This window comes from Physeter macrocephalus, chromosome 16, assembly GCF_002837175.3.
Source record: "Physeter macrocephalus isolate SW-GA chromosome 16, ASM283717v5, whole genome shotgun sequence".
Taxonomy (NCBI): Eukaryota; Metazoa; Chordata; class Mammalia; order Artiodactyla; family Physeteridae; genus Physeter; species Physeter macrocephalus.
In genome coordinates, this window is record NC_041229.1 from 13,424,588 (window position 1) to 13,436,347 (window position 11,760).

At 53.3% G+C, this 11,760-nt stretch overlaps 2 protein-coding genes across 5 annotated transcripts in view; one reads left to right on the plus strand and one right to left on the minus strand.

Moving 5' to 3' along the window:
- C1QTNF5 (C1q and TNF related 5) overlaps nt 1–1,789 on the plus strand; it is a 2,199-nt gene extending 410 nt beyond the window's left edge. For 2 of the 4 annotated variants that reach the window (XM_028501443.2, XM_028501444.2), the window contains exons 2-3: nt 269–559; nt 865–1,789. In XM_028501443.2, coding sequence (XP_028357244.1) covers nt 319–559; nt 865–1,382 — 759 coding nt within the window. In that variant the 5' untranslated portion in view covers nt 269–318 and the 3' untranslated portion in view covers nt 1,383–1,789. Of the gene's footprint in view, nt 1–62; nt 560–864 lie in introns of those variants that run through there. The other 2 variants (XM_028501442.2, XM_024131316.3) reach the window with 2 other exon arrangements.
- A 19-nt stretch (nt 1,790–1,808) lies between these two features.
- Nucleotides 1,809–8,736, minus strand: RNF26 (ring finger protein 26). The gene has a single exon (XM_007124217.4). The coding sequence runs from the start codon at nt 5,597–5,599 to the stop codon at nt 4,298–4,300; it is 1,302 nt and encodes a 433-aa protein (XP_007124279.1). The 5' UTR covers nt 5,600–8,736; the 3' UTR covers nt 1,809–4,297.
- Nucleotides 8,737–11,760: the final 3,024 nt, after the last annotated feature.

An 11,760-nucleotide genomic window follows, 5' to 3' on the forward strand; every position in this document is an offset into this window, starting at 1 on the left:
GGGGCGGGGAAATAGGGATGGGGGAGGGGACTGTGGGAAAGACTGGGCGCCGGCCCGGGGTGGGGCGGGGGGGGAGGGCCGGCCTCTCCTTCCCCCTGCGCGGTGCTCTCGGGGTTCTTGGGTCTAGGGGCGCCCCCTTCTTCGTCCCCTCGAGGCCACTCAGCCTCACTCAGGGTCATGGCAGTGGGGTGGGGACCGAGCCGGCTGCGCCGGGGCGGGGACCGAGACAGGTCCCAGGATTCTGGGTCCCGACTCCTGTCCTGCCCAGCCCACAGACGACCAGAGGCCTGCGGCGTCCGGGCTCCGCGTGCCAGCGCCATGAGGCCGCTCCTCGCTCTGCTGCTCCTGGGCTTGGCGGCCGGCTCGCCCCCGCTGGACGACAACAAGATCCCCAGCCTATGCCCGGGGCACCCCGGCCTTCCCGGCACGCCCGGCCACCATGGCAGCCAGGGTCTGCCCGGCCGCGACGGCCGCGACGGCCGCGATGGCGCGCCCGGGGCTCCGGGAGCGAAAGGCGAGGGCGGGAGGCCGGGTAAGAAGCGCCTCCGCTGGGAGGCGGGTAAGAGTGCGGCCCCGCTCCTGCTCCCGGGGGCCCGGGGCTCGGGGTTGCCGCTAGGGGGCGCCGCTCCCGTCCGCGTCCGACCCGGCCGGAGCCGGGAGAGGAGAGAGGGACTCAGCTGCGGGAGCCAGAACCCCTGGGACCCTCAGATCGGCCCCAAGCCCTGCAGGAAGTGTGGAGGGGGTCCTGGGGCACAGGGCGGGCCCGGCCGGGAAGGGGCGGCTGGGAGGTTGAGGGAGGATGCTGGAGGCCCGCGGCGGGCGCGCCCTAACGGCTCCGCTTTCCCCCCACCCCCACCCCCGCAGGCCTCCCGGGGCCGCGTGGGGAGCCCGGGCCGCGAGGAGAAGCAGGCCCCGTGGGGGCGGCCGGGCCAGCAGGCGAGTGCTCGGTGCCTCCGCGCTCCGCCTTCAGCGTCAAGCGCTCAGAGAGCCGGGTGCCCCCGCCGTCGGACGCGCCCCTACCCTTCGACCGCGTGCTGGTGAATGAGCAGGGACATTACGACGCCGTCACCGGCAAGTTCACCTGCCAGGTGCCCGGGGTCTACTACTTCGCCGTCCATGCCACCGTCTACCGGGCTAGCCTGCAGTTCGATCTGGTCAAGAATGGAGAGTCCATCGCCTCTTTCTTCCAGTTCTTCGGGGGGTGGCCCAAGCCAGCCTCGCTCTCCGGGGGCGCCATGGTGAGGCTGGAGCCCAAAGACCAGGTGTGGGTACAGGTGGGCGTGGGTGATTATATTGGCATCTACGCCAGCATCAAGACAGACAGCACCTTCTCTGGATTTCTAGTGTATTCTGACTGGCACAACTCCCCTGTCTTTGCTTGATGCCCACTGGAAAGTGAGCGCATGCTGTCTCAATCGAAGGGCAGGAGGGCATGACACTGACAGCCACATCATCCAGGAGGGCTGGGCCCCCTGGAATGTTGTGAATGACCGCAGAGGTGGGGTGGGGGCCTCTCCGTTCTGCTGCCGGCAGGGGATGGGGACAGAGGCTGACATCAGGGCTGGCAGCACGGGGCAGTGGCTGGATTTCTGCCCTAGACCAAAGGAGTGCTGGCAGGCAGCGTGCTGGCGGTGTGCTGGCAGGTGTGAGTCCCCGCAGTTGCTCTGGCCCAGGACCCCAAGGTGGGGTGCTCCCTTCCTAGTCCTCTGCTTCTCTGGGTCCTCCCTCATCCCTCCTGCTCCTGGGCCCTTTTCTCAGAGATCATTTAATAAATCTTAAAACAACAACAAAAACCCTCTTACTGGCTTCAGCCTTTCTTCTTTACTGGTGGGGATGCCCAGATTCTGATAATGGGGAGAAGAGGGAGGAGGGTGCTCAGGCAGAAGGGAGGGCTCTTGGGCTGGATGGAGCTATGGGCCAGGAGATACAGGAAGCAGGCCCAGGTGAAGGAGAGGCCGCTCCACAGACCTGCTGCGTAAGCGGTGGAGGTTGTGAACAGGAGCCCCTGCTGAGGAGGGTGTCCTGGTGTCAGACTTTGGCCACCCAGAAGGAGGAGCCCTTTTTCTAACTCAAAGATGTCTTATGAACTGGGTGGAACTTCACTACACACATCCCTGCCCTGACCAACAGAAAGGAAGCCAGGATTTTCATTCATGGCTGCTTTGGCTACTTGCCTGGTCCCTAGATGACTGGAAAGCTATTTCTCTGTCCCCCATGCCAGGGGAGTGGAGTGTCCCTGGATGTCTAGAGATGTCACCTTAGAGATGGCCACGAGGGGGCACCCCAGTTCCAGAATGCAGCAATGACCCTAGGTAGCTGAGCTCCTGGCTGCTAGGGTGGTTAGCAGGAGGAAGAGTATTGAGATCTGCCAGTGGGATTCCAGATGGGGGTGGAGGAAAAGGGGGTCATTTGCTCCCCGCTCAGGAAGTTTATCTTCTCTCATAAAATGTTTATCCTCACATTAAACAGACTGGAAGGAACCAAGCCTCCCCATGCTCAGCTCCCTCTCCAGGGTTGGGGGAAGGGGTAAAAAGAGCCCTTCCTCAGGCCTCCCAACTCCAAGGTGGCTGTGGGGAACAGTCACTCACTGAGCTGGGCCACACCACTCAGTCTGAGGCTAGCCGCAAAGCCCCTCCGGGGCTCCTCTCCTTGCCCCACCCCCGACCCGATGACTAACAAACCCGGGCTGGCCTGCCCACATCAGCTCAGGCTCTCAACCCAAGAGAAAGTGGAGGGGCCTCTCCTCGGAGTTTCTTCCCATCTACCGCTTTCCCCTCCCCCACCCCCTTCCAGAAGGCTGTCCCTGGCATCATGCTCCTATATTTAACATACAATTATGGGGTAGTGTCCCCCCCTCTCTTGCAGGTCATGTGAGGATGGATATGACCAATGGCGACTGGACCCAGTGAGCTAGAGGCAGGCCTCCCAGCTGTCCACCAGGAGGCCCCACAGCCGTACTCCAGCCCATCACAGCGCCACTCTATGCCAAGAGACACGACAACCACCAACCACTCCAGGGATCTGAGGGTAGGTTGGACTCCAGGCAGCAGGAACCCCAAGCTCCCTCCTGGGAAGAGTGGCACCAGAGGAAAGCTGGGAGGGCTGACCCAAAGGGTGAACAAGTTCACACTCCTCTCTCCTAGGGCTAATTCTGGAAAGATAGAAAAGATAAGGAGAGCTTTCCAAAAGCTGTGCACTTGAGAGAACACAAATCAGACAGGGTGAAAGCAAAGCCAGCCACACCTGGCAGGGGCTCTCCCCAAGGCACCCTATCTTATCTCTCTGCCAGGTCCCCCACCAACCACACTTGTGACTCCGGCAGGACTGAAGGACCCTGCTGCAGCATCCATCACCCTAAACAACGGCTCGCCCTTGCAAGGATGCACACAGAGGCCTTCAGAGCTGTAACAGAACTTCATTCATTGGATCCTGGGCCAGACAGACCCCTCAGGGAGCTGCATGCCTCTCGGCCCTGGCCCCTTCTGTATTTGGACCCCAGTGAAATGTGCACAGTCTGCCCTCCCCGATGCCAGGGAGAGACGAACAGAATGCCATTTCACTCTGCGATGTGGGGAGTGAAAGGGATAGGAGTAGAAATCTGGCTATCCCCCCTGCGGTTCCCAGTGGTGCTGGGGTGTCAGAGGACACATGGTCCCAAAGCCAGGTGCAAACACACACACACCTGGGGGTTAATTCTTATCCCAGCTGTTGGGTCAGGTCAGAAGGGAGCCTCATAAGATCATGACTGGTAGAAGTAGCTCTAAGGGCACCTGAGAGATCCTACCCCCAAAGCCTGCCAGAGCACAGGGGCTCCAGCTGAAAGCAAATGTTCAAGATCATTCCAAGGCCCTTGAGTTGCCAAAACACCCAAATGACACCGATGTGTGTGGCTGCAGAAGCGGGGGAGGAAGTGGGAAGGGAGCAGGGAAAGAACCTGCAAATCCCCAACAGAACGATCAGAAGCGGAGAGGGGGAGCCCCAGACGCGGGCATCTGGGTGGGCCCTGGCAAGCTGGAGGGGAGCCCACAGAGCACAGTCTCAGGGCCTCGCAGAGTGACACACTCACCACCCTCGGCGTCACAGGGACCCACTGGGTAAGGATAAGCTGTTACCCTGCCCCCAGCCGAGCCACAGTCTTCCAGTTTCCCATCTCCACGTCCTGGACGTATGGCTTCGAGGCTCGGCAGGACGGCCATAGGGGCAGGAGGGGCTTCAGGCTGGGACCCAGAGATCAGGTGTGAATGCTGTCCTAGCGCCGGTGGCTGCGTGGAGAGGTGAGCAGGCGGGGAGGGAGTCTTCAGAGGTAGACATTGAGGGTCTGCAGGATGCCCCGGCGGCACAGTGGGCAGTTGCGGTGGTAGACAGGGTGGCGCATCAGGATCTCAGTGCAGGCCTGGCAGAGGCACAGGTGCCGACAAGGCAGAAGCAGCACTGTCTTGCTCTGGTCCTGGCAGATGACGCACTTCTTCCGCTCCTCTTGCTCCTTCAGTAATTTCCATGGGTCTTGCCCAGCTACAGGCTCCTCCACATTGAGCCTCTCCCGGCCCCGGGCAGCTGTCACTCTGGCCATCCTGACCTCCTCTTCTTCTGCCTCTGATCTGGGCCCAGCTTCAGTAAGAGGGTCCTGTCGCCAGGTCCTGGCAGAGGGCACCCTCCTAGGGCCACCCTGGGGGGCCCCTGGGGCCCCTCCCCGGTTAGCCCAGCTCGCCAGCTGCAGGCTACGGCTCCAGACTCGGCGCCAGGCCTCCAAGCCCAGTGCTAGGCGAGAGAGCCGCACAACATCCTCTCTGAGCCGGTGGTAGGATGGCCGGGCATGGAGCTGACTGAGCACCCGGGTGGCCAGCCTCAGGGTGAGGTCCGGGTGCAACAGAGTCACTGTCACTGCCAGCACGCAAGCCAGCAGCAGCAGGCCAGTGAGATTGACAAGCACAAAGCTGGCCAGAAGGCGGGAAGCAGAGGCCAAGAGCTCCAGAACCAGTTGGCAGGGGGTCCAGAGGAGGATGGACATGGCCACAGCACTGCTGGAAATGTGGGCTAGGAAAGCAGCCACTACATCCGTCATCCTCCACAGCGGTCCCATCACTGCATCCCACAGGGCCAGCACCAGGGAGAAAAGGTTCTGAGTGCCAATGAGGCAGATGTTGACCAGGCTATTGATCACATAGGCCACCAGGCTCATGGTGATGGCACAGATGTCACAGACCTGGCGCAGCAAAGCATGGCCATTGGAGACCATATTGAGGACACCCCGGTGCAGGATCTCCCGGCTCCTAAGCGCCCCGTGGGAGGCCAGGTGCCCCAGGAGCTTTAAGCTTTCCAGGCCAGAACAGCAGCTGTACAGTACGGTACACAAGGCCTGAAAGCCCCCAAAGGTGAAGGGAACCACGGCTTCGAGGAAGGCCAGCAATGACAGCAAGACTCCACGGCCCAAGTGCAGAAGACTAGTCAGTACCGTATGTGGCAGGTTGTAGATGAAGGCCAGGAGCCAGGCCAGGGAAGCCAGGAGGGAGGACACCAGCAGGAAGTTGAGGTCCAACACCAAGGTCAGCACATCCAGCAACAGGCCCACCCCATTCACTACCAGGTACACAGCCTCCATGATAGAGCTATGGGGGTTAGTCCAAAAGGAAGTCTGGCTCGCGGTTGAGGGGGGTGTCAGGGCTGTCAATATTTGGGGGAAGGAGGAGGTCGGGGATTAATTTGGAAAGGAAGTGAGCAGTCTCCAATACAGGGAGAATCTGAGGAAGAAGTGGGTTAGAAGGAAGTGGAGTCTCAGGGGAGGGAAAGGGGGCCAAATGCCGGTCCAGGAGTCCCGGTTTTGAAGGCGGGCTCTTGGGGAGGAAAGAGCCCAAACATCTCTAAAGTGGAGGTGATCCCGGGCTGGAGGAGAAACCTCAGCTTTGGAGGCCTGGTGGTGGCATACCACGGCCAGGCAATGGGTCAGACCGAGAGGAGACCGGGAACGGAAGGGATCGGGCCAGGCCGGGGCCGGGTGGGGGCGGCGCAGGCTGGGCGCGGGCTCGCGGTCCAGCTACGCAGGTGCCTCTGTCCCCGCCCGGCCCCCGTCCTCTGGGCTCGCGGCGCTTCGCGCCCAAGGGAGCAACGGGGAAGGGAACGAGCCTCAGCAAACCCCAGGCGCGGCCTCTACTCCGCTGGGCGCCGCCATCTTGTGTGCTACCGGGTGGGGCAAAAGGCGTGACAAGGAGGGCGGGACGACGAACTCTGACCAATCGGTGAGGCCCAACCGCAGGAAACGTCGAGCACTCATTGGTCCGTTTGAACGGCGCCCAAACATATTTAGTACTTTAAAGGGTGTGGGGGGAAAACAGATTGAAATCCCCGCCCCCTTGAGGCGGGGATTGGTCAATTGAAGGGCAGAGGTGAACTTGCCCCGCCCCCTAAAGGAGCAGGACTTCGGACTGGGATAATGTGGGCGCTGTTCTCTCACTTGGCCTCCAGCCTTGATTTTTTTAGGTGCGGGTTGGCGGTCACTGCCTTTGAGCTGGGCTCTAAGATTGAACCGCCTCCGCAGCCTCAGACTCGGCCGTTCGTCCTCCTCCATTCATCCTCCTCCATTCATCCATTTATTCTGTCGTTTATTGAGCCTGCTACAAATGCAAATGAGGATTTGTATTTGTACGAATGAGGATACAAAAGATGTTTAAGACGTGCCTGCTCACAAGTAGTTCAAGGGGAAACAGATTGTGATAGGGGATTCCCAAGGTGCTATTTCCAAACTGTTTCCTCAAGCTCTATCACGTTTTCTCAGCATCCTCAGGAGATTACCTCATTGTCAGTGAGAAAAGGAGGTCACATGCCGGAAACAGCTCACCCTTCTAGCCCAGGCCCTATTAATTTGTTTACTTGAACGCTCTAGTTAGATATCTGCCTGGGCACCCGTAGTAGGCTCCTCAAAAATTTACCCTTTTCTTTAATATTCAAATAATATTCAAAATATCTAAGATCCTATCCCAACTATATTGGGAAGCCTGGTGTTCTCTACTAAGGCCAAGGATACGTGGAGGTCTTATCCTTCCCCTGGCCTCCTTTGCTTTAATTTCCTGCTTGCATTTGTCGACTTAAAAAAAAAAAAAAAAAAAAAAAAAGCAAAGCATGAGAGTTGTGAGTTAAGATTTATTTGGGGTGAAATAAGGACTATAGCCCAGGAGACAGCCTCTGAGATAGTTCTGAGGAACTACTCTGAAGAGGTAAGGGGGGAGGTGAATATATGTGTAATTTTGGTAAGGGGGGCATACATGCAATTCAGCACACATTTTCGCAGAAGGTTGCTGCTGGTCACAAGGAGCAGATGTCTCCGTTAATGATTTAAGTGCTTTTCTAGATATGAGAAGATGCAAGAATTTGGGCTCGTAGAATCTTCTCCTGAAAATAACTGTCTGAAGGACTGTTCTGCCAGTTTTTCCCAGAGCACAGAGTGCCTCATTCCTGATCTCTGCCCTGAACTCCTTTCAGGGGATGTTGAAGGTCAGTGACTATCGTGGCTAGTGACAGTTTTTAGTTGGCACATTGAATTCTTCATCTCCACTCTGGCCTGGACTGCTGAAAGTGTCCGTCTCTGTCACCCCACCCTGAATACTGCCTGAATCCTTTCTTCCCCAAAGCACCACTGATGCATAGGAAGGTGAGGGATGCAGCACACCATTCCTGAAACAGGGGGCTCCCAGTAGGGGTTACACCATAGTGCAGGGCAAGGACTGCAATTTCTCAAACTCCACTGGTTTTTCCCCAGCCTCTCTCTCACATCAGTCAGGCCCCAACTTAATGTTTTCTCTGAGACATGTTTTCCCTTTGTCTTCCTCTTCCTTTTGAGATTTCCCCTCCCTTTCTCTAGCCATCAGACTCCAACTTCCCATTGTTATTTTATATTACAGAACAGTCTATTTCTACCCCCAATCCCATCTATGCTTTAGCTACAAAATGCTAATTTCTCTAAACAAAGGAGAATAATATAAAGATTTGTTTAACCTCCTGCCCAGATCACAGTCTGTTGTGGTTATTGTTGCTGGGGTTTTTATTTTGCATTTTTCCCCTAATTTCAAATCTTGGAGAAAATGCCCACCTCCTCTTCAAGATACTTGAACCCACCACGCATAACTTGTCCTCTTCAGAAATCTTACCTGTCCAGTGAACACTATTATGTTCTTAATTTATCTTCCTGCAGCACTTGACATCAATGACCACTTCCTCCACCCTTGGCCTCTGGACCTTACCCTCTCCTGTATTCTTTCTGTCTCCATCATGGCCCCCTCTCCTCTCTACACGATGATTCCCAAATCTGTGTCTTCAGCCTGAATCTCTCTTGTAAAGTTCAGGTTCCACCTGCTTCCTGGACAGCTGCTGGATATGCCACTGGTGCTTCAAACTCAATGTGTCCAAAATCAAACTCAGCAAATTTGCTGTGCCTGCACTGTGTGTAATTAACCAGCCAGCTTTCCGGGGCGAGAAAGACCTTGAAGTTGGCAGGATCCTCTAAGACAGTATTTCCATCAGTCTGGGACCAAGGCCTCCCCTTTGAGTGATCTGAGACACACTTAGCCAAAACCAGCTTAGTTTAGCTTAAACAAGCCACAACCTTTGACTCTGCGGGCGTTCTAGTTGTGGGCAGGCAGAGGTTACCTGTGGCCAAAATTCTGTGACAAGTGAATTGCTGCAAAATGCTATCCATTCTTAAGCTAGAAATATAAGAACGTACCATGTTACCACAAGGCAAAAGAAGTGCTCAGATGACCCCCGCCTTAGAGAAGCCAAGGCGCTTCCCAGTGCTGAGAGGTTGTTAACACTCCCCTTGAGGTGATCATTGTGGTTGGGTTGGGTTTGGACTCAAGCAGTATCTCTACTGACTCGATAATATTTCTTTCTCCTCTAGGACTGTGTTTCAGTAACAGCTGGTTCAAACCGACTGTTGCCAAAGCAGGGGTCATCCTCTATTTGGAGGCTGGAAGACTGGAGAGCGTTGGTCGAAAGAACTAACACCAACTGACTTTAGGGAGGAAGTTCAAATTGCTTACTAGTGTGAGTTGCAGTGGTTGAGAAGAAAATAAGCCAGATCTGGAGAAAACTTAATGCCTGGAGGCGCTATCCCTGCAGAATTGTGTCATGGAAGATAATAGTGGTATGACCTAAAACTCTCAGGCATCTGGCCCAGGGGCCTCCTGGAAAAACAGCTGGTTTCTGCTGTTGTGCTAAGTGCAGGGCTTTTGTGTTGCTAGGTGAGAGATGCTAGCTGGGACAACAGAGGGGCTTTTTAAGAGGATGTTCAGGCTTGAGGATTAAGAGATGGGGTAAAACCAGAAAGAATGGCTAATTCAGGAGTTTTGTTTTGTGGTATGGTGTGTACTATAACCCTCCCCTTCATCTCCTCATCAAGCATTCAGTAGAATCCATATTACTGCCATGGTCTTAGAGTTGGATTTTTTTCCTTTTTGATTTAATTTGGCTTTTTAATCATGCAAATCATTTACAAGGTCCCCAAATCAACACCATATAAAAAGGTACATTCCTAAAAGGTTTGCTTTTGGGCTTCCCTGGTGGCACAGGGGTTAAGAATCCGCCTGCCAATGCAGGGGATACGGGTTCGAGCCCTGGTCCAGGAAGATCTCACATGCTGCGGAGCAACTAAGCCCGTGCGCCACAACTACAGAGCCTGAGCTCTGGAGCCTGCGATCCACAACTACTGAAGCCCGCGTGCCACAACTGCTGAAGCCCGCGCACCTAGAGCCCGTGCTCCGCAACAAGAGAAGCCACCGCAATGAGAAGCCCGCGCACCGCAATGAAGAGTAGCCCCCCGCTCGCCGCAACTAGAGAAAGCCTGCGCGCAGCAACGAAGACCCAACTCAGCCAAAAAAAAAAAAAAAAAGGAAAGGTTTGCCCCCTCCACCCTGTTCCCTCCCAGTACCCCCCTAGCCCCACAAATCACAAACATACCAAAAAATATTTTCCTCTTTCAATCAGGATCCGAGGCTTGGCACCAGTACAGGAGAACCCATAACCCTAAACATCAGCTCTGGTAATAACACTGTTCGGGTCCAGAGAATCACTTCACATCTCATAATCTGTGTCCTGGAAACATGAGGTGACTGTCCAAAATGCCACAAAGACCTGTGGTTTGTACCAGGGAGGATTTGAGCCATTGAAGCACTTAGGGAAGAAAAGAAATACATTAATTAACTAGTCAAATCCTCTTGCTTTTCTTCCTGTTCCAGTCTGTGGTTCCAGAAGTACTCAGAAATTAATGCGGTATTTGCCAGAGTGGCTGAGGAACATTTGTAATATTAATTCATATTTTTAAAAATTTGCCTATATGTGAGTCTGGATGAAACACGTGTGCGTATTTAATTGGTTTTAGCCCTGTTCTGACTTAAGGGAAGGACTGGAAAAAAGCAACTTAAAATTTTAGGCATTGATTTAAAAGGATGTTGAGAGCAAGTTCATGATAATGGGACTGACATGGTTGAGTAAAAGTAAAGGTGAACAAGGTCATTTTTTTAACGAAAAATCCAGAAGCGTTTTTTGCGCCATATACCCTGTATGGCACATAGTTGAACTTGTTACTAGACCTTACCTTGACTGTGATCATGATGGCTTTCTTTGGAATGTTAAAAAGATTATATACAATATTTTCTGGATCTACCCAAAGTTGAAACATCTTAAGAAGACACATATCACATTTGACCTTCCAACTGTTCTTGGAAGCATGATGAGAATTCTGGCTGCATGCTGTTAAAACAAGTAGGTATATTTGACACATGATGCTAAAAGAACTTGAAGAGTTAAGCAAAACAACAGAAGATTCTCAAATAAAGAGTAAATCATGGTCACAAGTAGAAAATGAAATTATTCTTGCTACCCACAGATATTTGAGATGGACTGTTGCTTACTATTAATAACATTGGCAAAAGTTTAACAAATCTAAATCTAAGCTTGACTATTTTAGTTTCTTTGTTTTTTTACAATTGATGAGCCAATATTGATACATTATTATTACTAACTGAAGTCCATAGTTTACATTAGGGTGCACTTTTGGTGTCATACATCCTATGGGGTTTGACAGATGTATAATGCCGTGTATCTACCATTACAATATCATACAGAATATTTTCATTGCCCTAAAAATCCCCTGTGCTCCACCTATTCATCCCTTTTCTCCTTCACCCCCAACTCCTGGCCATCACTGATCTTTTTACCATCTCCATTGGTTTGCCGTTTCCAGAATGTCATATCATTGGAATCATGCAGTACATAGTCTTTTCAAATTAGCTTCTTTTACTTAGCAATATGTATTTAGGGTTCCTCCATGTCTTTTTGCAACTTGATAGCTCAATTTTTTTTTTCATATGCTCTTTTTTTTCCCCCCATTTAACATCTTTATTGGAGTATAATTGCTTTACAATGATGTGTTAGTTTCCGCTATATAACAAAGTGAATCAGTTATAAATATACATATATCTCCATATCTCCTCCCTCTTGCGTCTCCCTCCCTCCCATCTCCCCCATCCCACCCCTCTAGGTGTCACAAAGCACCGAGCTGATCTCCCTGTGCTATGCGGCTGCTTCCCACTAGCTATCTAATTTTAATTTGGTAGTGTATATATGTCCATGCCACTCTCTCACTTTGTCCCAGCTTACCCTTCCACCTCCCCATGTCCTCAAGTCCATTCTCTAGTAGGTCTGCGTCTTTATTCCCATCTTGCCCCTAGGTTCTTCATGACCATTTTTTTTTCTTAGATTCCAATATATGTG